The following is a 24,581-nucleotide window of genomic DNA, read 5'->3' on the forward strand; positions in this document are numbered from 1 at the left end:
ATTTTGAGAAGCTAGTCTCGAAAGTTGTGAGATCTTTCTTGGAAGACCCTCCCATGATAATTACTTTTCTAGAGAATGCCGCCTTTTCTAGGAGAACTACCCTAGAAAAAGGGCTACAACATAACTTAAATAGTTATATATGAAATACGTATTTATTTATATATTTAAGTTTCATAATAAATTGCTATAAAAATTATTTTTAGTGATTCACTCGTTGATGGTTTATTTAGAGGAAATGATCATGTGAACAATATTTATATAATTTTTAAAATATTAAGTTAAATATCAAAAAGTAAATTCAAAATTACATTATTTATATTATTTTTTGTAAAACTAAAATTAGTCGTGGGCTTGTCTAATGTGTAGAGCCAACATATTGGGCCCATAGGCTCAAGCCAAGTTGGGACCATGGGCTCAAGCGAAGTCGAGCCCTTAGATAAGCTAGGCTATGGCCTCGAAATGCTAAACTCAACTCAACCCTATATAAAATAGTGGATTAGGTCTAACCTTGCTTATTTGATATCTCTAATAATTTTTATTTATAGATATTTAGATAGTTTTTTACTATATTATCTTTAATATTAAATTTAAAATTTGATCTTATTTATTTATTTTTGAAAAATCAAGGGAGTAATTATAATTTTTAGGGGTGAGCAGAAGTTCGGATAAACCAAACTAACCAAACTGAATTGACCAAATTGGTCAGTTCGATTTGATTTTTTTGATGAAATAATTTAGTTCGGTTAATTCGATTCGATTTTTTTATGAGACAGATCGGTTTAGTTAACAATATTTTAAATTTTTGGTTATTCGGTTAACCGAACTAACCGGTTCAGGAAATCAACATAACCGCCCCCCCAAACAAAGAACCCACCCGACCCGCGACACTCACACTCCCCCCTCTCTCTGAGTCTTTCTCTCTCTTTCTTTCTATCTTTCCCCACCATCGTCTGCGACTGCTGCTGAAACTGCACCCTCTCTTCTCTCTCTCTCTTTCTCTCTCTATCTCCTCCCACCCTCCCACTCGCAGGCGAGACTACAAGATAGATTCCGATGACCCCAAAACACTAAACCCACACCCGACCGAATCAAACCCTAACCCTTACCCCACCATCCCTCGCCTTCGTTTCTTTTTTTCCTTGTGCTTAGACAATCGACGAGGGCTATTCCAAGATCTGGGCCATGGCGGCAGCTGCCGAAGTGGCAGAGGGGCAATTGACGATGACAACATGCACTTCGAAGCTCGTCGACCAGGCCATTTTTTGCTCCCAAGCATTACAAGATCCCCGACGACCTTAACTCTTGCGTCAAAGACTCAAAGGTACACGTATTTCTTTCTGATTCAGTGATTTTTGTTCACTTGTTCTGGAAAATTTCGATTGGGAAACTCTCTGGCTATTTTCGATTTTTGTTCATTTGTTTTGAAAATTCTGATTGGGGACTGGAAAATCATTTTGGTTTCATGTTCGGTTATACTAGGGTTATACTAGGATTATCGATTCTGATTGGGGATTGGGAACTCTCTAGCTATTTCCGGTTTGATTCGATTATTACATTTTATTGTTCGGTTATTTCGATTTCGGTTAGTTCGGTTATACTAGGATTATTAGTCGGTTCGGTTCAGTTATAACCAATTGCACACCCCTAATAATTTTAGTTTTTTTTATTATTCCTTATTTAAATAAAAAATTATATTAAAGTTAATTTCCATTCTATTATCTATCTATTCTTTTATATAAACACTTTATTTTGATGTTATGAAATTTTATTAATAAAGTGATTTTTAAAATACCCTTTGAATATTTTACTTAAAAATAAAAAAGATGTGAACAATATTTAACCTTTTAACATTTAATATGAATTTATTCTAAAACCAAGTCACCACTACCTCCAAACTCTTCTTAATTTAAATTTTGTCTAAAAATTAAAATATTGAAGTACCCTTGAGGTGCATTTTTTTAATTTATGCATGAATAACACAAGTCACAGCTATAGTACTCAAATAAATAAGGGAAAACTAGATGCAATATCCTTAAGGTTTAAGATACTTGTAAGAGTTATTCTTGATATTTGAGAAAATACAACACGTACCCTTAAAGTTATGTTGCAATTTTTTTACTATTGTTAGTTAATTTTAATTAAATATTTTTAAATGACCAAAATGTTCTTATATTTAAAGAAAAACTTCTCTTTCTTTTTTTCTCTCCGATGATCGAATAGTCGTTGTTTCCATCAAGTGCCATTGATGTTGCCTTTACTCCCTTCTGGCATGTTTTTCTTCTTTCTTCTTCCTTCTTCTTTTGCAAACCAACTGTCTTTGTTGTCGTCACCACTTGTGTAATATCGTCATCGCCATCATGGTCAACACCATTGATTGCCTTTACTCTCCTTTGACATAAGATAACTCTTATTTGAATACAAAATGTTTGATCTAACCCTACTAGTGGTCAATTGAATATTTTGTATCTAAGTTCGATTCAAACCCAAATGAACTATCATTTAGGTTGTTAGCATAGTGTCAACGCCATAAATTTATCTTTCTCTCTCTCTTTCTCACACACACATACACACGCGCACACGCACATGTTTGGTTTGAGATGAATATTTGAACATAGATTTGGATTTGATATGCAATTATGGGGATGGACCTATCTCGGTTCATTGCAATTTGTTGTAATCAAAACATATGAGTTCATCCCCAACTTGTGTTGAACCTAGATGGGTTCATCATGTACTAATGATTTGGACAGAATTGGGACCAATTTTTTTTTTGGATTGAAGGCTAGACCAATTTGATTTTGTTTGGTCTAATTCGACCCTACCTTATATTTTCACTATTTTGTGATAATACTTGATGGTATCAAAATATTTCTTATTGTTGTTGCTCTAAAATAACAATGAATTTATTTACAAAAGAAGATGCATCTCCAAACTCCAAGAAGCCTGCAAAAATGAAATCGATTAAAGTGCTTTAATATTTAAGTTAAATTCGTCAAAATTAGAGAAATTATAGAACTCTTGAATGAGTAAAAAGTAACTTACTTTTGAGGAATGAGAGCTTATGTATCTATAGTTAAATTGGAGGATTTGTGATAACCATTCTTGGTATTCAATATTAAAATTATTTCGAATAATCTTCATCTATTATACAATTTTTGAAAAAGATTTTAGAAATACCGTTTGCAAGTCTTTATTGTGGGAATACTCCACAATGGAGCCTTCTGGGAGACCTCATGGACTCTTTTAGAGCGTCTTATCTCTCCCTTGTGGGAGCCTGCTACGAGGGTCACTTGAAAACCCCTCATTTAAGAGAGTTTTCTAAGCCTCTTTTGTGAGACTCTCTCTTTTGTTTTAATCTTTATCCTTTATTCTTAACTTTTGGACTTAAATCTTGTTTCATAAATTGACCTAGGTGAGATTGTACATTGTTGGTCCCTTATAATGGCCACTCAAGAGAAGGGTGAATTGAGTATTAAAAACTTATTCAATCGAATTCTTCCATTTTAAAAGCTCTTGAACTTTTCTTATACAATGAAAATATTTGTTGTAAATATATATGTTGTTTGGTGTGATAGCAACATAAATTTACAAACAACAATAACAACACAAGAATATATAGTCGTTTGGTGTCTTCAATACCAACTCCACTATCTCAAAGTCAACCTGACACTTGAGGTTTTACTATAACCACATCTAGGTTTTCTAACAAGTTCATCTATAAAACTTTTACACCACACCGAGGTTTTTCCCCTTAACTCACCCCAGAAACTATTACAATAAATACACCTAGATTACTTGGGCTCCAGGAGGCCATTCACAATGCACAATTAAATTGATTACAATGTAATTCTAAATCTAATAATCTTGAACAAATATGGATACAAGTACAATGAAAAATATACAAGGTAAATGAACAAATATAATAATATAATTTTTATCACACTTGGAGAGAATATGTCGTTTGCTTTGGGCTCCAAAGATTTATCTTTAATGTTTAGGCCTTGGATTACTTTTTTTGAATACTTGAGAGCTTGGGTGTGCTTTAGAATGATAGATCTTGATAGTGCATTAGCCTTCTTTAGAAATCTCTTGAAGATATATATTTAACGGCTAAAAAAATTCGACCGTTGGAGTCTGACAGTCAACTATTCTAACCTATAGTCAAATCCACGATACCCATAGTTGACTCTCAAAACTGACAGTCGACTCTCATTGGCTTATAGTTGACTCTTAGTTGACTGGCCAAAACCTGCTCTCGGTTACCTCAACTCTACATAACACACAGTCAATTGTCCCTCACCGAGAGTTGACTCTTAGTCTAGATTTTCAGAAAAATTATATTTGCTTTGATGATAGAATTCATGGCATGAATGCAATACAATATATTTATATTTTTTTAGTTTAAGTAAATGGAAGGTGAAATATAAATTAAAGAAAATGTGTACTTTAATACAAAATGTAAATAAAAAAGTAGCTCTCATTTGAATTCAATAAAAATATCTAAAAAATCAAAATATATAACAATATGAAAGTTGAATTTTGGTTTTAGAACAAATTCCAGATTTAACGATTTTACCATCCCTAAAATATATACATTTATTTTTTAAAAAAATCATTAAAAATCATTTTAACAATAATGAATATTAACTATCGAAATATCGAGAGATAGTTTTTTCAAAATAAAAATATTTTTTATATATCCCCCTTATAATGCACTAATATTCCACCTAGAACAAATAATATTTCTTGGTTCATTTCGATACGCAAAATACTATAATACTTAAAATATGTTTTTCACCATTAAACATATCAAAAATTCATTAGGGGATTTAAATATACCAAAAATAATTTTACTAAAATTATGTTTTGTTAAATATCAAAATACACGATAATAAGTTAATCGAAAGGATTTGACTAACATACATCACTTACCTTTCACACCAAAGTGGGAATGAGCACATGCAGGTAAGAAACATGATAGAATCTGGTTTTGTTCCAAATTTTTTCATTTCTTTTCCGGCATAACCATGAATTTCTCTTCCCATTTTCAAATCCTCAAGACACAGCACGCACTGAAATCAAACCCAACAATGTAACCCTATTGGTTTAACCTCTCCCATTTCCATCATCTTCCTAAAAACCTCCAAAGCTTCCAAAATCATCCCTTCTCTTGCATTAACCCACAAAATAATGAAATATATCATAAAAAAACAGCAATATATTAGAAAGGCAACTAAAATAATTAAATAAACAACTAAAATTGAAACGGATTCTAACTTTTACTTCATTATGAAACTAAAATTATGATCTAAAATACAATTTGTTCATCATCAAAGCCCTTTTTGGCTTTCTGTTTTCATTTTTTGTTTTTCGCTTTGAAAAGGAAAAACTCACTGCTTTAATTTTATATTATATACATATTTTTTCCTGACAAATGATGGGAAGAAGAGCATTTTTGTCAGGAAATTCATCGAACACCTTGCGAACACTCCCAATGTCATCGCGCAAGCATGAAAACCAAGCAAAGAAATCTGCAGAAACTGATCTCACTCAAACCCAGCTCTCACGAACACCCCTTCTCCACAGCGGAGAAGACATGCACAAAAAACAGAGAGCAACTAAAGCCCAAGTCATTAGCAGATGGACACATAGCAGGCTAGGTAGTGAATGAACACATTATATATAAATAAGATAAAAGATAATTAGATAAATATATTTTGCTCCAAGGAAAGAGATCAGAGATGGGAGAGGGAAATCAAAGGGGGAAATGGCAACGCACTGACGCAGCAACTGGTGGGTGGCGGCGTCGTGGCTGGTGGCTGGAGGCCGGAGGTGAATTTGAGTGGCGAACTGAACTGGTGTAGCCAAAATTGAACAAATGTTTAACTAAGTAGAATAAAAAAAACAAAATATTTAATAAAGAAAATAAAATATAAATGAATTTGATGATGAATCTTGTATATTTATTTTTTTAAATTAAAAAAAAAATTATAAAACGATTATTTTAATGTATTCAATAACATGAAATATTATCATTATTATTATTATTATTATTATTTATAAGACATAAAAAATAATCTTTACAATTACAGATAAATAATACATATTCTATCCACAAACAAATTTAAAAAAAATAATTATGACAAACTAATATTTTTAATAATTTTAATTAAATATTTGCCCTTCCAAACCACTCCCCCCCTCCCCCCCGGGCGGCCGAAAAAGCCAAAGCCCTCTCCGCCTACACAGTTAACGGCTCGAAACGTCTTTCAGAGTCAGAGCTTTACCTATGTTTTCGATCTTGAGACGGTCGAATACCCACATTAACGATTTCTGGGTCTCGATCAGGACGTACCACACAGGATGGAAACCAAAGACCAACCTTTATTCCCGAATTAGCCCCCTCGGAAACCCTAGTCTCAGCATGGTCCCGGTCCTCGATCAGTGGGTTAGGGATGGCAATAAGATCATCGAGTTCGAGCTCCGGCGCATCATTCGAGATCTCCGAAAACGCAGGCGGTACAGTCACGCCCTTGAGGTTCGCTTCTTGGATTTTTGGTTTCTCTCTGAATTTTCTGGGTTTTGTTTGGTTCTTCCGCTTGTTTAGGAAAAGAAAATAAACGCTTTTAGCCAACCCTTGATTTCTTAGTGTTGAGCACCGGGTCGTTAGTTAAGCCTGATATACTTTCGGTTAGTTTAGACCATTCTGTTCACATTTTCGGAACTGAAACAACACTTAAGTGTGGCGATTGTGTAACGAACCAACAATAGTGAATAATATATTGATCTGATTCATTGTAGAATAGTCAATGCCTTAAAAACGTGTTCACTGTTGTAAAACAAACAACCAGACCAGAAAGCTATGCTGAGTGTGTTCGAGAAGGCTCTTTAATGCTTAAGTCAGAGTCTAATTGACGCAATTAATGGAAGTAGGGAATATATGACTGTTTGGGTCTTCTTCAAAATTTGCAAATTATCTTTAAAAATATTTGACAAAATAAAACTCAGACAAAACTATTTCCCACACTAAAACTCTCGATTAAATCAATCCCACCTATCATGCAAAGAAGTATCAAGGTGGTGAGACACCCCCCCCCCCCCCCCCCTAAAAAAAAAAAAAAAAAAAAAAAATCTGCTAATGCAGTTTCAAATATAAAGCTGAAACTGCAAGGAGAAACCACATTCGTGGTTTTTGAAAATAACTTTGCAGTTTCAACTCAAAAATTGAAAACTCAAGTGCATCGTTACTCTAAAACCACATGCCGCAGTTTGACCTCAAAGCTTGGTTGTAGCTTTGAAGTCACCATGCAGCAAAGTTGAAAATAGCTTAGTTTCTAGGCAAGTGCACAACTCAAAAGCTGAACTGCAAGTACACAGTTGTTTTTCTTTTGTTTTTAAGGCAAAGGTGAAACCATTCTTTGGGTTTCAGTTAAAAACAGCTAAAACCATTCTTCCAGTTTCAACTTTATTTCCAAAACCATATTAGTATTTTTTTTTTTAATTTTTTCTTCACACCTTGATGTTTCTTTAAGCAATGATGAGGGGAATGATTGATTTTACTAAGAATTTTAGTTTATGAATTAGTTTTGTGTAGGTTTTATTTTGGCAATTTTTTTTTTTATGATAGTTTCAAATTTTGAGAACACTCTATATGTATAAAACAATATAATATCCAAAGCAATATAGGATTCAATAAATAATTAGAGCACAATTAGGAGTGCGAGAGAGGTGATCCCACATGCATAGGTGGTCTTTGACTTTTTTTGCCTGAAATTGATTCGTAGTCATTCGTAGAGATGGCTCTGTCATGGATATAGCATGGTTGCTTGTTTGTATCTCATATGAGATGAAGTGATAGGAACCTTATCATCATCTTTAATTCTTTTGTTAGTTACCTAGGGTTATGAGATGAAGTGGTCAATCTTTTGTTACTAATTCCGAGGTATGGATGTCTCTCGAAATTTTGTATTTTCGTCAAACTTTGCCAAGTCGTTCCAATTGAAGCAACAACTTAGGTCTGTAAAAAGGATGCCTTGTCAATTAATGATTGTATTCTAAAGATCAAGACAATAGGACATTCACTGGTAGCCATAGGGGAGCCTCTTAGTGATAAGGATCGGCTACTTGCAATCCTTAATGGTTTGGACGATGAATATGAGACTGTAGTTAGTCTAATTACCTATCAGATGGATGAAATTGACCCTGAGAATGTGCAGTACCTCTTATTGATGCATGAACAGAGGTTAAACTCTAAAAACTTGGCACATATCGCTGTTAATGTTGAATCGGTTATGCCGTCATCTATGCATGTTAACATGACTGCATTTACACTAAGAAGTACTGGAAATTCAGTGAATAACAGAGATAGAGGTTTTAATTTTAGTAGTGGTGGTGGTTTTGTCAATAGAGAAGGAAGAGATAGAGGCAGGCAATTTGGAAAGAGAATTTATTGTCAACTTTGTGGTGAGCCAGGGCACTTTGTTGACAAGTGCTACTATCGGTTTGATAGAAATTTTCAAAGGAGTTCTGTGTATAATCAGAATTTTGGACAGCCTCAGATGGTTTCCCAATTAGACACCCAAGCTTATTTAGCCTCCTTGAATGGTTCTAACGAGGTCTACATGAATGAGTTAGGTTCTATTTCAAGAACTTCTTACAATTAGTTTTCACAGCCTGGAACTTTTTACAATCAATTTTCACAACCTATTGATAATGCTTCTCTACCAAAGTCTCCCCTCACAGATTCTGATTGGCTCGTTGATTCTGGAGCTACGCATCATATAACTTCCAATCTTGGAAATCTTTCACTTCATTCTCCTTACAATGGCAGTGATCACGTTTCTGTTGGCAATGGTAAGTAGCTGCCAATTTCCAATATAGGTCTTGGACATTTGTACACTCAAATTATACCTGCTTCTTCTATTTCCTTACCCAATGTCTTACATTTTCCTAACATGAAAAAGAACTTAATTAGTGTGTCACAACTTACTAGAAACTATGATCTTGTTGCCGAGTTTAACTCTAGTTCTTGTTTGATTAAGGACAAGAGTACTGGGTAAGTGCTACTCCAAGGACGTCTTAAGGATGGGTTGTACCAGCTAAGTTCAACACTTGCTCCTGCTGCTTCAATTTCTTCACCCCATTCTATTGAGTCTCGACCTATAGCTAGCAGTACTTCTTCTTTGCAATGTACTTTTCCTTCTACAAATAAATGTGAGGGACAACTTCCATTTTGTCATGGATTGTCTCCTAGTGTTCAATTAGCTTGTAAAGAACAATTGTATCGTAGATAGCATGCCAAGTTAGGGCATCCATCCTCCAATTGTATCGTAGATAGCATGCCAAGTTAGGGCATCCATCCTCCAATGTACTGCACTTGATCCTTAATAAGATACATCTTCCTTCTTCTTGTTCAAGAGCCGTGTTTTGTGATTTTTGTAAAATTGGAAAACTTAGTCAATTACCTTTTGCTAATTGTCCAATTACAACCACTAAGCCTCTTGAATTAGTCTACTCTGATTTGTGGGGTCCTTCTCCCATTTTGTCCATTGAAGGATATCATTATTATATCATATTTGTGGATGCTTATTCACGGTAGACATGGCTATACCCCTTGAAACTTAAATCAAATGCCCTTTCCATTTTCAAAACCTTTCATAAACTTGTTGAAGTCCAATTTCAAACCAAGCTTAAGGCATTACAAATTGATAATGGGGGAGAGTTTAAGGTGTTTTTACCCTATCTTCATAGTTGTGGGATCCAACTTTGATTTACCTGTTCTTACACCCTTTAGCAAAATGGGGTAGCAGAACGTAAACATAGGCATATTGTGTAAATAGCACAACATCTGCATCTTAGGATAGCATAACATCTCAGAAAGAGACTTCTCATTCTCTATTTCAAGTAGATTAGTAGCATAGCTGTTACTTAGCTTGTTCCCCATTGAACCTGTTGAACAGGTTGGGTTTCTACTAAGTATAAGTGTATAACTTGAGGCACATAACTTAAGTCTCATCTCCTTTTTTTCAATGAGATCAAATCTCATCCAAGGCCTTTTAGATTAAGAAATCTATACTGAGACTTGAAATCCATCTCACGTATTGAAGGGCTAGAAATCCATTAGGAATTTGCTATTTCACATGAGCAAGACTCAATCAATCTAAACTTTCCATCGTTGTTCTCATCTAAAGCCTTCTATATTTCTAATAGCAAGCATTGGTTTATTCCATATTGGAACATCTAGCAATATATTCCATAATCATTCCACATCCTCTCCAATATATGATAATGTTGAAATCCTGATTCCATATAGAAGTGTGCGATATAGGTTTGTTGTTTGTTGAAAAAATTGATTGAGGTGGTGATTAAAGTAGTCTCTTGCATTATCAGTTTTGAACTTTTTAATGGAAACCCCAAATTGAGTGAGAATCATCCTATGAAACAAGGGTAGGATGTAGTTGATAGCTGCTTTGTTCTTAAGTAAATATACCTATGTCACTCTAGTGCAGCCATCAATAAACGATACAAAGCATTTAGCCCCAGAACAATTGGGAACTCTAGAAGGCCTCCACAAATCAGAATGTACTAAGGAGAAAGGAAACAAAGAGAATTTATTGCTAATAACATAAGGTACTCGATGGTGTTTTGATAATTCACACACATCACAGTGAAAAGAACACCTTTAAACAGGTTTGGAAACATAATTTTTAACAAAGGAAAAGGTGGGTGCCCTAATCTAAAATGTTGAAGCCACACATTAGACTGAGTAGAGGTGAGCATAGAAAATTAGGTTAGGCTAGGATGATCTCTTATAGGTGACTCACTGCTCCTTTGTAGGTAGTATAGCTCATTTAGTGCCTTAGCAGCACCAATCATCTTCCCTGTGGCTAGATCCTGAAACACACAATCATGAGGTGAGAAAATCACACGACAATTAAGACTTTGGGTAAGCTTGTGAATTGAAAGTAGATTAATGGAGAGGCCAGGCACATAAAGCACATGTTGGGCAAGTAGAGATGGGTTTAAACATACATTCCCTTGCCCAACTATAGGAACAGCTTGGTGATTAGCAACTGTGATTTTTCTGGAGCTGGTTATTGGTTCATAGGTTTCAAATACTTTCAGATTAGGTGCCATGTGGTCAATGGCCCCAAAATCTAAAATCCATGGTTTATTCCTAGCTGTATATGAGGCAATTAAATGCTCAGAATTAAAGCACATACTTGCTTGAGCTAAAGAACATTCACCTTGGAGAGTTTTAAAGAAAGACTTCAGCTTTCCAATCTCTTCTGCATTCAATTCTCCTAGGTTTGAGGAGACAGTTGAGTTAGCCTTTTTAGTTGGCTCCTATGTTTCTTAGGTTGAGAGGTAGGCTTTTACTTGGTTCTTGGGCTACAAGTTCTTGAATCCTCCCATTTTGTTTAGTACTACCCCTTTACCATGCAATTTAAAGCATGTGTCTCTTGTATGCCTAGGGTTTTTGCAGTAAGAGTACTAAAGCCCCTCATTTGTTTGCTTTGATGAAGACTAATCTCTGCCTTGCAAAGGCTTCATCCATGCAGCTTGCACCTTGTTAGTTACCATAGCTGATCCCTCCATATTATGATTAGTAAACATGGTTGTCCTCCTATGTTCTTCACTTCTCACTATAAAATAAACCTCATTTAATGATGACATCTTTTCCCTGCTAGGTATTTGTGCCCTCATTTGATCAAACTCAGGGATAAGTCCTGCCAAAAATTCCACTATTCTATCTCTCTCCAGCATAGAGGTTAGAATGATAGCATCCTCATTACACCATTTTTATATCCTGATAGTGGTCTAATTCCAGCTAAAAGCTATTCATCCAATTGTAATATTTAGTTACAGTCAACAACCCTTGCTTTGTACTACTGATTTTTGTTTTAATTTCATACACAGCTGATGCATCTTGCACCTTAGAATAGGTTCTCTTCATTGTTTCCCAAATATCTCTAGTGGTAGATAAAAACATATAGTTTTTACTTACCTTGAGAAGCATTGCACTCCATAGCTAGGACATCAACATTGAATCCTCCACATCCCTGGCAGCAAAGTTAGGATCTGACGCCTTAGGTGCTGGTTTAGTGAGATGGGCTATTTTCCCTCAGCCCTTCAGAAAAGTTCTCACCAACTAGGACCACTGAAGATAGTTCCCACCATCTAGAAGGTAGGAATGGTTTGTCAGCTTCTGAGGACTTGACTGTTTGATCCGTCCGGCTGGGTGATTGAAAACGCTAACCGAGAAGAATTAGAAGGGAAGAGAAGTAGTAGGAAAAATGAGAGAGAAGAATAAGAGAGAGAGAGAATAGAAACTTTTGGGAATATTTATTTATAATCATTGGAGAGCTGGTCAGCTGATATATATAACTGAGCCACCCGTCCCATGTGCGTAACAGATTGTCGTTGTTAGGAATGTACTACCCCATAATGCAGCAACAAACAAATTATAACTCCTCAATGCAAACTTTCTAATATACTACTTACTACCCTTAGTATAGCCCAATTACACTAACACCCACTCCTTACTCGCGACACATGACAATTACCCTCCTTCTCAAAATCTTCTTGTCCTTAAGAAATGCTGAGAAGACCGGCTGCTTTAGGAAATTGCTTGAGAATATCTGGAAGCTATTCCCAAGTATTGTTGTCGGGGTGTAGATTAGACCGTTGCACAAGCACTTGAACGATGGGAGCCCCTTGTTTGTAGATCACCCTCCTATCAATTATAGCTGCAGGTTCCTTTGGATTGTCATCTGGATATGGAAAACGAGGTAACACTGGATTGACAGCTTGCTGCCCCACTGCCTTTTTAAGTAATGATTCATGGAAGACTGGATATATATTGGAGTTATCTGGTAGCTGTAAGTGATAAGCCACACTTCCTACTCGAGCTAACACCAAAAAAGGTCCATAAAACCTCGGATTAAGCTTTGAACTAGGCTTCCCGAGAAGGGCTTTCAAATGGCCCGGCTGGAGCTTCAAATATACCCACTCTCCCACCTAGAATTCCCTTTCACTTCTCCTTCTATCGGCAAACTGCTTCATACGATTCCTAATGTTGGCCAATTCTGTTTTGATTGTCTAGAAAGCTTGCTACCTCAGTTGAAGGTAGGTATCCAAGGCTGCCATTGTCGAGGAGTTTCCCAGATCTAGCATTAAGGTCGGCTTGTACCCATATAGGGTTTCAAAAGGAGATCTCTTTATGGAGTTGTGGTAGTTGGAATTATACCACCACTGTGCCAACACGAGCCACTTATGCCAAGACTTTGGCTGTAGGAAACAAGCACACCTTAAGTATGTCTCCAAACACTAATTTATACTCTCGGTCTGGCCGTCAGATTCTGGATGATAGGCCGTCGACATGTTGAGTCGGATTCCCAATAACCCCATCAATTCCTTCCATAATAGGCTAGTAAAATTTTTATCCTTGTCCGACACTATGGCCTTGGGAATTCCGTGTAACTTCACCACTTGGTCTAGGAACACTTTAGCTATCTCTTGAGCTGTGTAGGGGTGTGTCAATCCTATGAAGTGGGCATATTTGGTGAATCTATCCACTATCACCATTATGCAATCATGTCCTTCTGATTTGGGTAAGCCCTCAATGAAATCCATTGAGATACTTTCCCAAGGCTCACCTGGTATATTTAATGGCTGTAACAATCCCGGAGGGGCCACCGATTCTGATTTGCACCTTTTGCAGACATCACAACTCAGCACAAAGTCCATCACATATTTTTTTAGCCCCGGCCAATGAAAGAGTTGCTTAACCTTGTGATAGGTAGCAATTATACCGGAGTGTCCTCCTATTGGAGAATTGTGCAGCGCCTCCACAATCTTTTTCTTCAAATTCTCATCCTTTCCTATCACCAACCTTCCTCTATTTCGGATAAGTCTATTGGTTAAGGTATACCCTTGTTTGGCATTAGGATCCACCACTAGTTGCTGTAGCAGCTCTCGAATGCTCTCATCCGTTTCATAGCTCAAGACCACTTCTCGGTGCCAGTCTGGAACCACCACTGTAAGGGCAGCAGAATGCCCCTCTTCATGACACCTTGATAAGGCATCCACCGCTAGGTTTTCTTTCCCCTTCCGGTATTGGATTACATAATCCAATTCCATCAATTTGGTCATTCCTTTCCATTGCAACTATGTATGAAAGTCCGAAGTAGAAATTTCAGACTTTCATGGTCTGTTTTGATCACAAATTTGCTCCCTTCTAGGTAATGCCTCCATTTATCTACGGCCATCAAGATTGCCAATAGTTTTTTCTCATAAATGCTCAACCCGAGGTGTCAAGGAGCTAATGCCTTGCTGAGGAATGCCAAAGGCCTTCCTTCCTGTACCTGTACAACCCCAACTCCAAAAGCGCTAGCGTCAGTCTCCAATACAAATGGCTTGTCAAAATCCTGCAAGCCTAATGTCGGCACCTCACTCATAGCCCTTTTAAGTTTGTCAAAGGCCTCTTCAGTGCTATCATTCCACTAGAAGCCATCCTTTTTCAGCAACTCCGTTAGTGGCTGACTGATAATTCTGTAATCTTTGACAAACTGACGATAGTAGCTAGTCAAACCCCAAAATCCCCTTAATCCTTGGACATTTTGAGGCCTCGGCCACTCCACCATGGCTGCTACCTTGCTAGGATCAATGCTTACTCCTGCATTAGATATTATATGGCCCAAATATTCCACATAACTTTGTACAAAGGAACACTTGGACTCCTTAACATACAATTTATTGAGTCGAAGGACCTCAAAGGTAGTTTTCAAATGGTTTATGTGCTTGACAAAGGTTGGGCCATAGACCAGAATGTCATCGAAAAAGACTAGAATAAATTCACACAAGTAGGGCTCAAATATTTGGTTCATTAATGCTTGAAAGGTAGCTGGGGCGTTAGTGAGTCCGAAGGGCATTACCTTGAATTCGTAGTGCCCTTGATGAGTTTTAAAAGCGGTTTTAGGGATATCTCGAGGCTCCATTTGAATTTGGTGGTAACCTGCTCTAAGGTCCAACTTAGTAAAAACTGATGCATGCTTCAACTCATCAAGCAAGTCTTCTACAATGGGTATGGGAAACTTGTCCTTGATGGTTATGGCATTGAGTTGCCTATAATCCACACAAAATCTCCATGATCTATCTTTCTTTTTGACAAGTAGTATGGGAGATGCGAAAGGGCTATGGCTGGGTTGGATAATCAATTTTTGTAGCATGTCTTTGATGAGTCTTTCTATTTCAGTTTTCTGTTTAGGAGGGTAACAATAGGACCTCACATTCACTGGTTCGGAATTGGGTTTGAGATTGATGGTATGGTCACAGGGCTTTCTAGGAGGAAGTGAGTTGGGTTCGAAAAAGAGGTCCTTGAACTCAAGTAATAGCATGTTAAGAGAGTTAGTTTCGCGTACCTTCCACTGGTCGTGTGAGTGGCTACTCACTATAATGGCCAATTCTCCTTCCAGCTCTTGTCCTTTCTTGAAGACTGCCAAGGCCTAGATGAAAAACAGCTGTGCTACTTGGGAAAACTTGCTCTTGAGCAATCGTTGAAGTCTCTTTCCCATTATCATCTTTCACATACCCGTTTCTTGGCTGCCCTTGAGTACCCTCCTTTTTCCATCCTTCTCAAAGGTCACCTCCATCTTGTTAAAATCAAAGCTGATGGGGCTCACTCCTCTCATCCAATCAACCCCAAGCACCACATCACAGCCTCCCAATTTCAGCAACCTCAAATTTGCCACGAATTCTTCCCCATTCATCTCCTAGCAGAATCCCAAACATGAGGATTGACTTAATACCTTATTTCTGTTTGCTATTGTTATCGAAAGGGGGTGAGAGTTCGAGACCTCACACCCCAATTTCTTTGCCATACCTTCATCCAGGAAGCTATGGGTGCTTCTGCTATCAATGAGTACCATTAGTGGGCATTGGTGAGCTTGCCCTTCTACCTTAATGATCTTGCTGTGTGCCAATCCCTTTAGTGCATGTAAGGAGATCTCTCATTGATCACCTTCGTCCATCTCCAAGGTCTCATCTGCGAGTTCTTCCTCATCCTCCCCTTCCAGTAATAGGATTTGTCGTTTGCACCTGTGTCCCAGAAAGTATCTATCCTCGCACCTATAACATAAGTTCGCTTGGCATCTCTGTTCCATTAACCCTCCCCCATTTGTTGGGTTAGGGGCTGCAGGAGTTAATGCTAGGACCCCCTTACCACTGTGCACTATATCTCTTCCTTGAGTCTTGTTACCAGACTGCCATCTTCCAGAGATCACTCCTTTCACTTGATTGCGTTGCCTCTTTAGCAATGCTTCGATCGTCATTTCTTGCAACCTTGCATTCCCTGCGGCTAGCCTCATTGTCGTTGGTTGCATCATTTTTACCATGGGTCTCACTTCATCTCCCAAGCCACTAATAAAACTCGATACAAAATACTCTTCCGATAGGTGGGGGTTATGTACCATCATTAAGGACCTCAACTCCTCAAACTTGAGTTGGTAGGTCTGCACCGACCCCAGTTGTTTGAGCTTGTTGAATTCTTCAACTATATCTCGCATACTCCTGTCTCCAAACCTTTCACATAAGTCGTCAGCGAACTCATTCCATGAGCTGCCTTCTTTCACCACGAGCCATCCCTAGTACCACGCATCACCCATATCGTTCAGGTAGGCAGAGGCCAGGGTGACCTTCTACTGTTCCTGTACCTGATACAAGGCGAACATACGTTCGCACCTCCTTACCCACCATCTTGGGTTTTCTCCATCGAAGAGTGGAATCTCCAATTTGGGTACCGGAAAGCTCGACTGATAACGATCTGCTTGAGCTCCTGCTCTTCTCTCCCTTATATTATCACCGGTTCCCTCCGTCTCAAATTCAAATTCCGACGTTCCTAATGGTCGGCGCTCCGTTCCTACTCCTTGAAGAATGGGTTCCGACCGCTCCCTCTGTGGAAAATCAGCCGAAAGTCTTACCGGTTGCTGCGTTGAGAACATTCGCATGATCTGGTGCATCTGTTCCATCACTTGCTTATGAAACTGAGCATTCTGTTCTTGATTCTCACCCGCCACCTTTCCATGGCCTGATCAATCCGAGCATCCACCCCTGCTCCAATCGAGGATTCAAGAGTTCCCATTCTTGTTTGCATCTCTGCCATTGTTGTAGCCACTTGCTGCAGTTGGGACTCCATCTGTTTCATTCTCGTTCCTTCGGCCATATGGATAACCTTCTCCTATTCTGCCTGTGCTCAAGGACACTGCTCTGATACCAAATGTCAGCTTTCGAGGACCTGACTGTTTTATCCATCCGGCTGGATTGAAAACGCTAACCGAGAAGAATTAGAAGGGAAGAGAAGCAATAGGAAAAATGAGAGAGAAGAATAAGAAAGAGAGAATAGAAACTTCTGGGAATATTCAATCATAATCATTGGAGAGCTGGTCAGTTGATATATATAGCTGAGCCACCCGTCCCATGTGTGTAACAGATTGCCGTTGCTGGGAATGTACTACCCCATAATGCAGCAACAAACAAATTACAACTCCTCAATGCAAACTTTCTAATATACTACTTACTACCCTTAGTATAGCCCAATTACACTAACACCCACTCCTTACCCATGACACATGACATGGTGCATTCTTGGTAGCTCGCTAGTCGAAGCTCCACCGACAGTTTGCTCAATTGGCATCGCTTCTCTTGTTAACATGGAAGAAGCGGTTTCAGAAATCTCCGACATTATAGGGAGATATAGCAGCAAGAAAAAGAAGACAAGAAACAAATAGAGGAGGGATTGTGGCAATGAAGGCTCACAAGAGGAGAAATTGGGGGCAATGAAGGCTCACAACTAATACCATGTAGAAAATAGGTTTAGGCTCTGATACCATGTAGAAAATAGGTTAAAGTATATAGGAGAAGACAAGAATAATTCACTATACTTCTTGATTTTGCATGGTATTACATTCCCTATTAATAGGGAAGAGAACTACAACTTAGGAAAGCTACAAAATGGAAAGATATACTGTACACTGTACAAAGGAAATAGGAGATGCAAAAAAACAGAAATAGGAAATCTCCAAAACCAGACTACTTTCTAAATGTTGAGGATAGGATTAGTTCTGATTTTAGGAAAGCTGAATTAGGCTCTCATTCCATGATTTCCTGGATCATTCAACAATAATCCCTTGCATTATCATTATGGAACCTTCTAATTTCACATCCAAATTGGGTGGAAATCATCTTATGGAATATAGGCAAAATAGTGCCAATAGCTACTTTATCCTTTAAAAGATATACCCAAGTCATCCTAGTACAATCATCAATAAAAGATATGAACCATCTAGCCCTAGAACAATTAGGAATCCTAGATGACCCCCAAACATCAGAGTGTATCAAAGAAAATGGAGTAGAAGACAATCTATTACTGATTGGATAAGATGCCCGATGATGTTTAGAAAATTCACACACATTACAATGAAGATCAGTCACACTTAAATTCCTGAATAAATAAGAAAACATGGTTTATAACAAACTAAAAGGAGGATGGCCTAGATGATAGTGTTGAAGCCATATTTCAATCATGGCAGGATTAGGTTGTGATGAACAGGCAAGGATAGGCTTAGTCCCTTTAGTAAATGCATTGCTTCTTTTCAAGTAGTATAGCTCATTCCGTTCCTCAACTGCACCAATCTTTCCTAAATCCAGTGCCTAAAACTCACATGCGTAAGGAGAAAAAATAATATGGCAATTAAAGTCTTTAGTGAGCTGATGAACAAAGATTAAATTGGTAGAGAGTTTAGAGCATTGTTGTTAAAATCCTGATTCAACGCGTACGATTTTACATGTCGGAGACCTCCAAACGATTCAACGTGCATGCAAAATTGGAATTGGGGTAAAATTGTTGTGAATCGGGAGTTAAATCATTAAAATCATTGAAATTAAGAGTTTAATCACAATTTCAATGAGTTTAGTTTTCACTGACTGGAAGCTTAGAGACCAAATTGAATTAATTTAAGTTCTTACGCACAGCACAGTCAGCACAATACAAAATCAAGGGCTTCCCTTCCAGTGAACCAGAACCCTTATCTCTCTCTAGTCTCTACCATCCACTATTCAAAAGAATGTGCGAAGTAAAAGACGAGGAGGCCATACAAGCCCTACCGGTTAATGGTGGCGTCGTTTGTCACCTCCTTCTCCCAAAAGTTTGATTTCAAAAGTAACTATCATCTTTCGTCATCTTCTTCTTCTTCGATCCTCCTCAATTCTAAAATTAAACAATTCAGATCGTCGATTTGAATCAAGAGGTGGGGAGTTCTCATGTTCTCGTATTCAGATATGCTTTTCTATTTGTTTTAGAGGCTATAATGTAGCTATGTTTAGATATATGTGCAGTTCTAAGTGATTGTGAATGCCATAATTTTTCTTTGTTTTGTTTTTGTTTTTTTGTTTTTTGTTTTTTTTTTGGTTTTTTGTGCTTAGTTGTGAATGTTAGTTACTCATCCGTGTAGGGGAGATGCTTGTTTCCCATGTGGAAGATAACTTCCTGGAATAATCCTCTACCTCAAGCTTAGGTCTGTTCAGTGCATTGGCTGTTTTAAACTTGGATTTCGGGAGGGAAAAACAAGAGAATGAAAACAAACTGAAGGAATTGAAAGTGGATTGATTGATTGATATTTGCACATGAAAGTTCACCGTGTAAATTTCTTTCTTCTTTTTATAAAAAAGAAAAAGAAAAATTAGTATACCACTAGAGGAATAATGTAAGGGTAAATGAGTTAATGATGTTACCATCAAAGGTTAGCATATATATATTACCACCAAGTTATTAAATAATATTAATTCATTTTTTATAAAATTATGTCATTATAAACATATATTTACATAAATTAAAGGGTATTTTTAATTATCTCTAAAATCTTATAATTTTACGATCTGATTTTATGAACCATCATTTGATCCCACTTAAAATCTCGATTTTAACAACCTTGATTAGGAACATGAAGAACCTGCTGAATAGGAAGTGAGGAACTAAGGATAACATTTCCCTGACCAGCTATAGGAATTGTATTACCATTGGCTACTGTTATTCTTTTGGAAATACAGTATACTCATTGGTTTATAGGTTTCAAATACATTTGGATCATAGGACATATTATTAGTAACCCCCTGAGTCTAGGATCCACAAGTCATTCCTATTAGTTTGTGAGGCAATAAAGGAATCAGAATGAAAACAAGTACCTGCTTGTGCCAGAAAGCAAGTTCCATCTTGAATGATTTTCAGGAAGATCTTTAGCTTACTGATTTCGTCAGCATTCAATTGACTTAGGTCAGAAGTTGCAGCTAGATTTGCCTTCTTTGAGGTGGTTTCCTCTTGCTCCTTGCTTGTATGATAAGTTTATGCTCGGTTTTTGGATTGCAAGCTCCTGAAACCTCCCATTTTGCTCGGTACTGTCTCCTTTCCATGCAACTTAAAGCATGTTTCCCTGGTATGCTTTGATTTCTTCCAATATGAACACCACAAACCTTCCTGGTTTTGTGGTCTAGAGTGTGAATCATTCCTCCCCTGTTGAGACTTGAACTAGGATCCATCCATCTTGTTGGTCACCATGGCTGATCCCTCAGGATTAGGCTCATTGAACATGGCTATCCTTCTATACTCCTCACCATGGATCATAGAAAAAACCTCCTTGAGGGATGAAAGTTTCTCTCTTCTAGGAACCTGCACTCTCACCTGATCGTATTCAGCATTGAGACCAGTCAAGAACTCCACAATTCTGTCTCGTTCAAATATGGAATTAAGGGGTGGCTGTATCCTCACTGCACACAATCTTAATATCTTGATAGTGATCCAACTCAAGGCAATATCCATTCATCTTATTGTAATAGTCAGTTACTGTCAAAGACCCTTGGCTTAGTACTACTTATCTTTGTCTTAATTTCAAAGATTATAGAAGTATCTTGCACTTTAGAATAAGTATGTTTTACAGTTTCCCAAATATCCTTGGCACAAAGTAAAAACATGTAATTCTTGCTTACCTCAGGCTGTATAGAACTCTAAAGCCAGGACATTATCATCGAATCCTCTATATCCCATGTAGAGAATATAGGATTCGAGATCTTGGGGGTTGACTCAGTCAGATGGACTATCTTCCCTCGAGAGGGACCTTTTAAGAACATCCTTACAAGGTGAGACCACTTAAGGTAGTTTCTGCCATCTAAACGATAGGAATGATACATTCTTGGTAACTCACTGGTTGGAGTATTCCTAGTAGGTGGATCAAACAGGACAGCATCTCCTGTTGCCATAGGAAGGGTGGTTTCAGAAATTTGGTTTCAGAAATTTCTGACATAATAGAAGAGATTAATGGCTGATAAAGTAGGACCGTTCCCAAACAATACTGTGGCAATGAAGGCACACAATAGTTTGACCAGATCGAGAAGATAACGAAGGTAGATCATTATGGCTTTGATACCATGTGAGAATTGAATGTATTTCTCATATATTTACACGGACAATACAACCCTTTTTATAGGTTTGAAGACTTTACAACATAGGACAGATTACAAAGGCTAAGACTACACACAAATAGGAAAGTATCCTAAGACTGATTTAACAATTTCTAAAAAACTAAAGATGTGATTAGCTTCTAAACTGAGGATAGTTTGACTAACAGATTTCTTTGAGATTCTAGCTGAACTTCCATATCTTTTCCTTCGGGAATCAACACTAATAAGTATCAAGGAAGAAAGAGAGTGCTTGTTTGGTTACAGTTGTACTTAGTACCTTCTTGTACTTTATCTTGATTATTTCTCAAATAAATGAAACTTTTTATGCTCCATTCCATGGTTTCTGATTTTTGTTTCACTGAAATTAAGTGGTCTATTCTCTAATTCTCTTTTGGGTTTGATTCTTGTTAAGGCAGATTTCTGAGTGGATGAGTAGTAAAGGCCTGTGCTCATTTTCACCAGGTGACCGTGCCGTGCAATTGGATCTAATTGGCCAAGTCCGTGGGTTGAGTGCTGCAGAGAGCTATTTCAGTGTGCTGAATGACTCAGAAAAAAATGACAAGATATATGGCGCTCTCTTAAACTGTTATGTTAGAAAAGGTCTTGTTGATAAGTCCAACTCTCATATGCAGAAGATGAAGGAGATGGGTTTTGCTCCCTCTACGCTAAATTACAATGATCTTATGTGTCTTTATACCCACACTGGCCAACTTGAGAAAATCCCTGATGTGCTATCGGAGATGAAGAAAAATGGTGTCTCCCCTGATATCTTCAGCTATAGAATTTGCATTAACTCTTACGGGGAAAGATCTGACATTCAAAGTGTGGAGAAGCTTGTAAATAAAATGGGAAGTCAACCCCACATCTCTATGGACTGGGCAACTTATTCCACTGTGGCCAATATATACATAAAAGCTGGTCTAAAAAAGGAAGCACTAATCTTTATGAAGAAATTAGAGGCAAATCTACGCAAAGATGCACTTGGCTACAATCACTTGATTTCACTGCATGCAAACCTAGGAAACAAGGATGAAGTAAGAAGATTTTGGGAGCTGCAAAAAGTTAACTGTAAGAAGCAAATAAACAGGGACTACATAAATATGCTTGGTTCTCTAGTGAAACTTGGCCAGCTTGAAGAAGCCAAGGCGTTGCTGGAAGAGTGGGAATCGTCCTGCCACTGCTATGATTTCCGAGTACCCAATGTTCTTCTTATCGGCTACTGTCAGAAAGGGTTGATAGAGGAAGCCGAAGCAATGCTTCGGGACATCATCAACAAGGGGAAGACTCCAATTCCTAATAGCTGGGCGATCATAGCTGCGGCATATTTAGATGAGAATATTGGGGAAAAGGCTTTTGAGTGCATGAAGAACGCTCTGGTAGTAAAGGCCAAGAACCCGGGTTGGAGGCCTAAGCCTCTAGTAGTTTTAGGCATATTGAATTGGCTTCAGGAGAAAGGCCAAGTTGAAGAGGCCGAAGCTTTTGTTGGTTCATTGAAGACTGTACCTGCATTTGATATGGAAACGTATCAGAACTTGATTGAACAAGGCAATATGGAAAGTGCAGATATAAAGATGAGTTTCTCTCGAGGTAATCCTTGCTAGGCTTGGTGAGGGTTGAATATGTGGAAGTTGCTTTTTTGATAAATCGGATATAACGACCATCTCTTGAGTCAAATGTATATCAGAATCACAAATAGTTGTGAAATATTAGATAAATTTTGAAGCTTATGTATCTGATTGATGATTGTTTCTGTGTCCTAGTCAGTGAGTGGGAGTCTACCAAGTAAGTTTCATATTTCATATTGATCTTCCCTTGATTTGTCTGGTTATTTCAACTTCATAATTCTTAGAAGCGCCACCTGCGTGATGCTTGATTGACGGCCATTAGGAGGATTAGGCTAATGTCTGTATCTGTTCCAAACATTCATCATAATGGTAGTTGATTTGTTGCCTTGCTCATCAGCAAAAATATTCAAACACCAAGTCCAGATTTGGAAATTTCTTCTCAATTACTCTTATCACTGAGAGCCAACCCAATTGCTGCAATGTTCATGTTGTTTGTGTTAGCTTTGCTAGAGAGAGTCTACTTGGGTGGGGTGGAGGAGCACAAGAAATTTTGATTTCTTTCTGCTGATACAAATTAAGATTTGAATTGTGAATCATTTCTGCCAATCGAGAATCAAGAATTGAATCAAAGTCGTAAGATCCAATATATTTTTTCTATTTGTGTGCGCGTGTATACATACATGCACGTATATTTATGTTGAAATGAAGATGAATGGTACCTTGAGATTTGTGTAATTTTATTTCCCCTAAACATTTCAAATTGGGATGTGATAAGAATTGAACGATTTCTTTATCTGTGATCCATTCATCTTTGGCATAAGGCACAATTACACATTTGAAATTGGCCTTTTAACCATTTGTGCCCCTGAACTTGAATGGGGATTTATTATGTCTTTTAAGTTCTAGTTTTGATCCTATTACACTTGAAATCTCATATGCATCCGCATGACTTACACGCACTTGAACAAAATAAAAAATCACAAAATAAAAAATCGCAACCTTAGAGGTGGCTCACATGCTGATTGTGTAATAAACAGAAATAAAATGTTATCACGTGATAGTAGACCACTTTTCTCACACCATCCATCTCTCTCTCTCTCTCTTCTCTCCCTCCATCCCTTTTGTCGTCAACATCCTCTGGTCTCCTTCTCTTTTATCCCTCTCTTCCACCAAGGCCCTCTACCACCACCACCGTTGCAACTGCCACCATTGCCATTGTGGCTAATGTCGCCATCAACACCTCCACTTTCACCGTTCCAACCGTTTACCTTTAGTTACCTTTCCTGTATGTATATATATTAAAAGGAGACAGCGACAATTGGAGGTAGTGGTGGAAGAGAATTGCAATTGAAGGAGAATTGGAGTTGGAGGAGGACTAGGGTGGTCGTGCACATATATATATATATATAATATGAAGGGAAGAACAAAGAAGGGATTGAATGGGAGAAGAATAGATGAGGGAGGCAGAATCAGAGAAGAAGCCAAGCCGTCGCAATTGAAGACGCAGAG

General features: G+C 37.7%; 1 protein-coding gene across 1 annotated transcript; it reads left to right on the forward strand.

Annotated features, from left to right (window-relative positions):
* Positions 1-6,309: 6,309 nt before the first annotated feature.
* On the forward strand, positions 6,310-23,358 carry LOC127812201 (pentatricopeptide repeat-containing protein At4g21705, mitochondrial-like). Its single transcript, XM_052352569.1, has 2 exons — positions 6,310-6,538; positions 21,920-23,358. The coding sequence occupies exons 1-2, from the start codon at positions 6,456-6,458 to the stop codon at positions 23,106-23,108; spliced, it is 1,272 nt and encodes a 423-aa protein (XP_052208529.1). The 5' UTR covers positions 6,310-6,455; the 3' UTR covers positions 23,109-23,358.
* The last annotated feature ends 1,223 nt before the right edge of the window (positions 23,359-24,581 follow it).

The sequence above is a fragment of the Diospyros lotus genome, chromosome 10, assembly GCF_014633365.1.
Source record: "Diospyros lotus cultivar Yz01 chromosome 10, ASM1463336v1, whole genome shotgun sequence".
NCBI classification, from domain to species: domain Eukaryota; kingdom Viridiplantae; phylum Streptophyta; class Magnoliopsida; order Ericales; family Ebenaceae; genus Diospyros; species Diospyros lotus.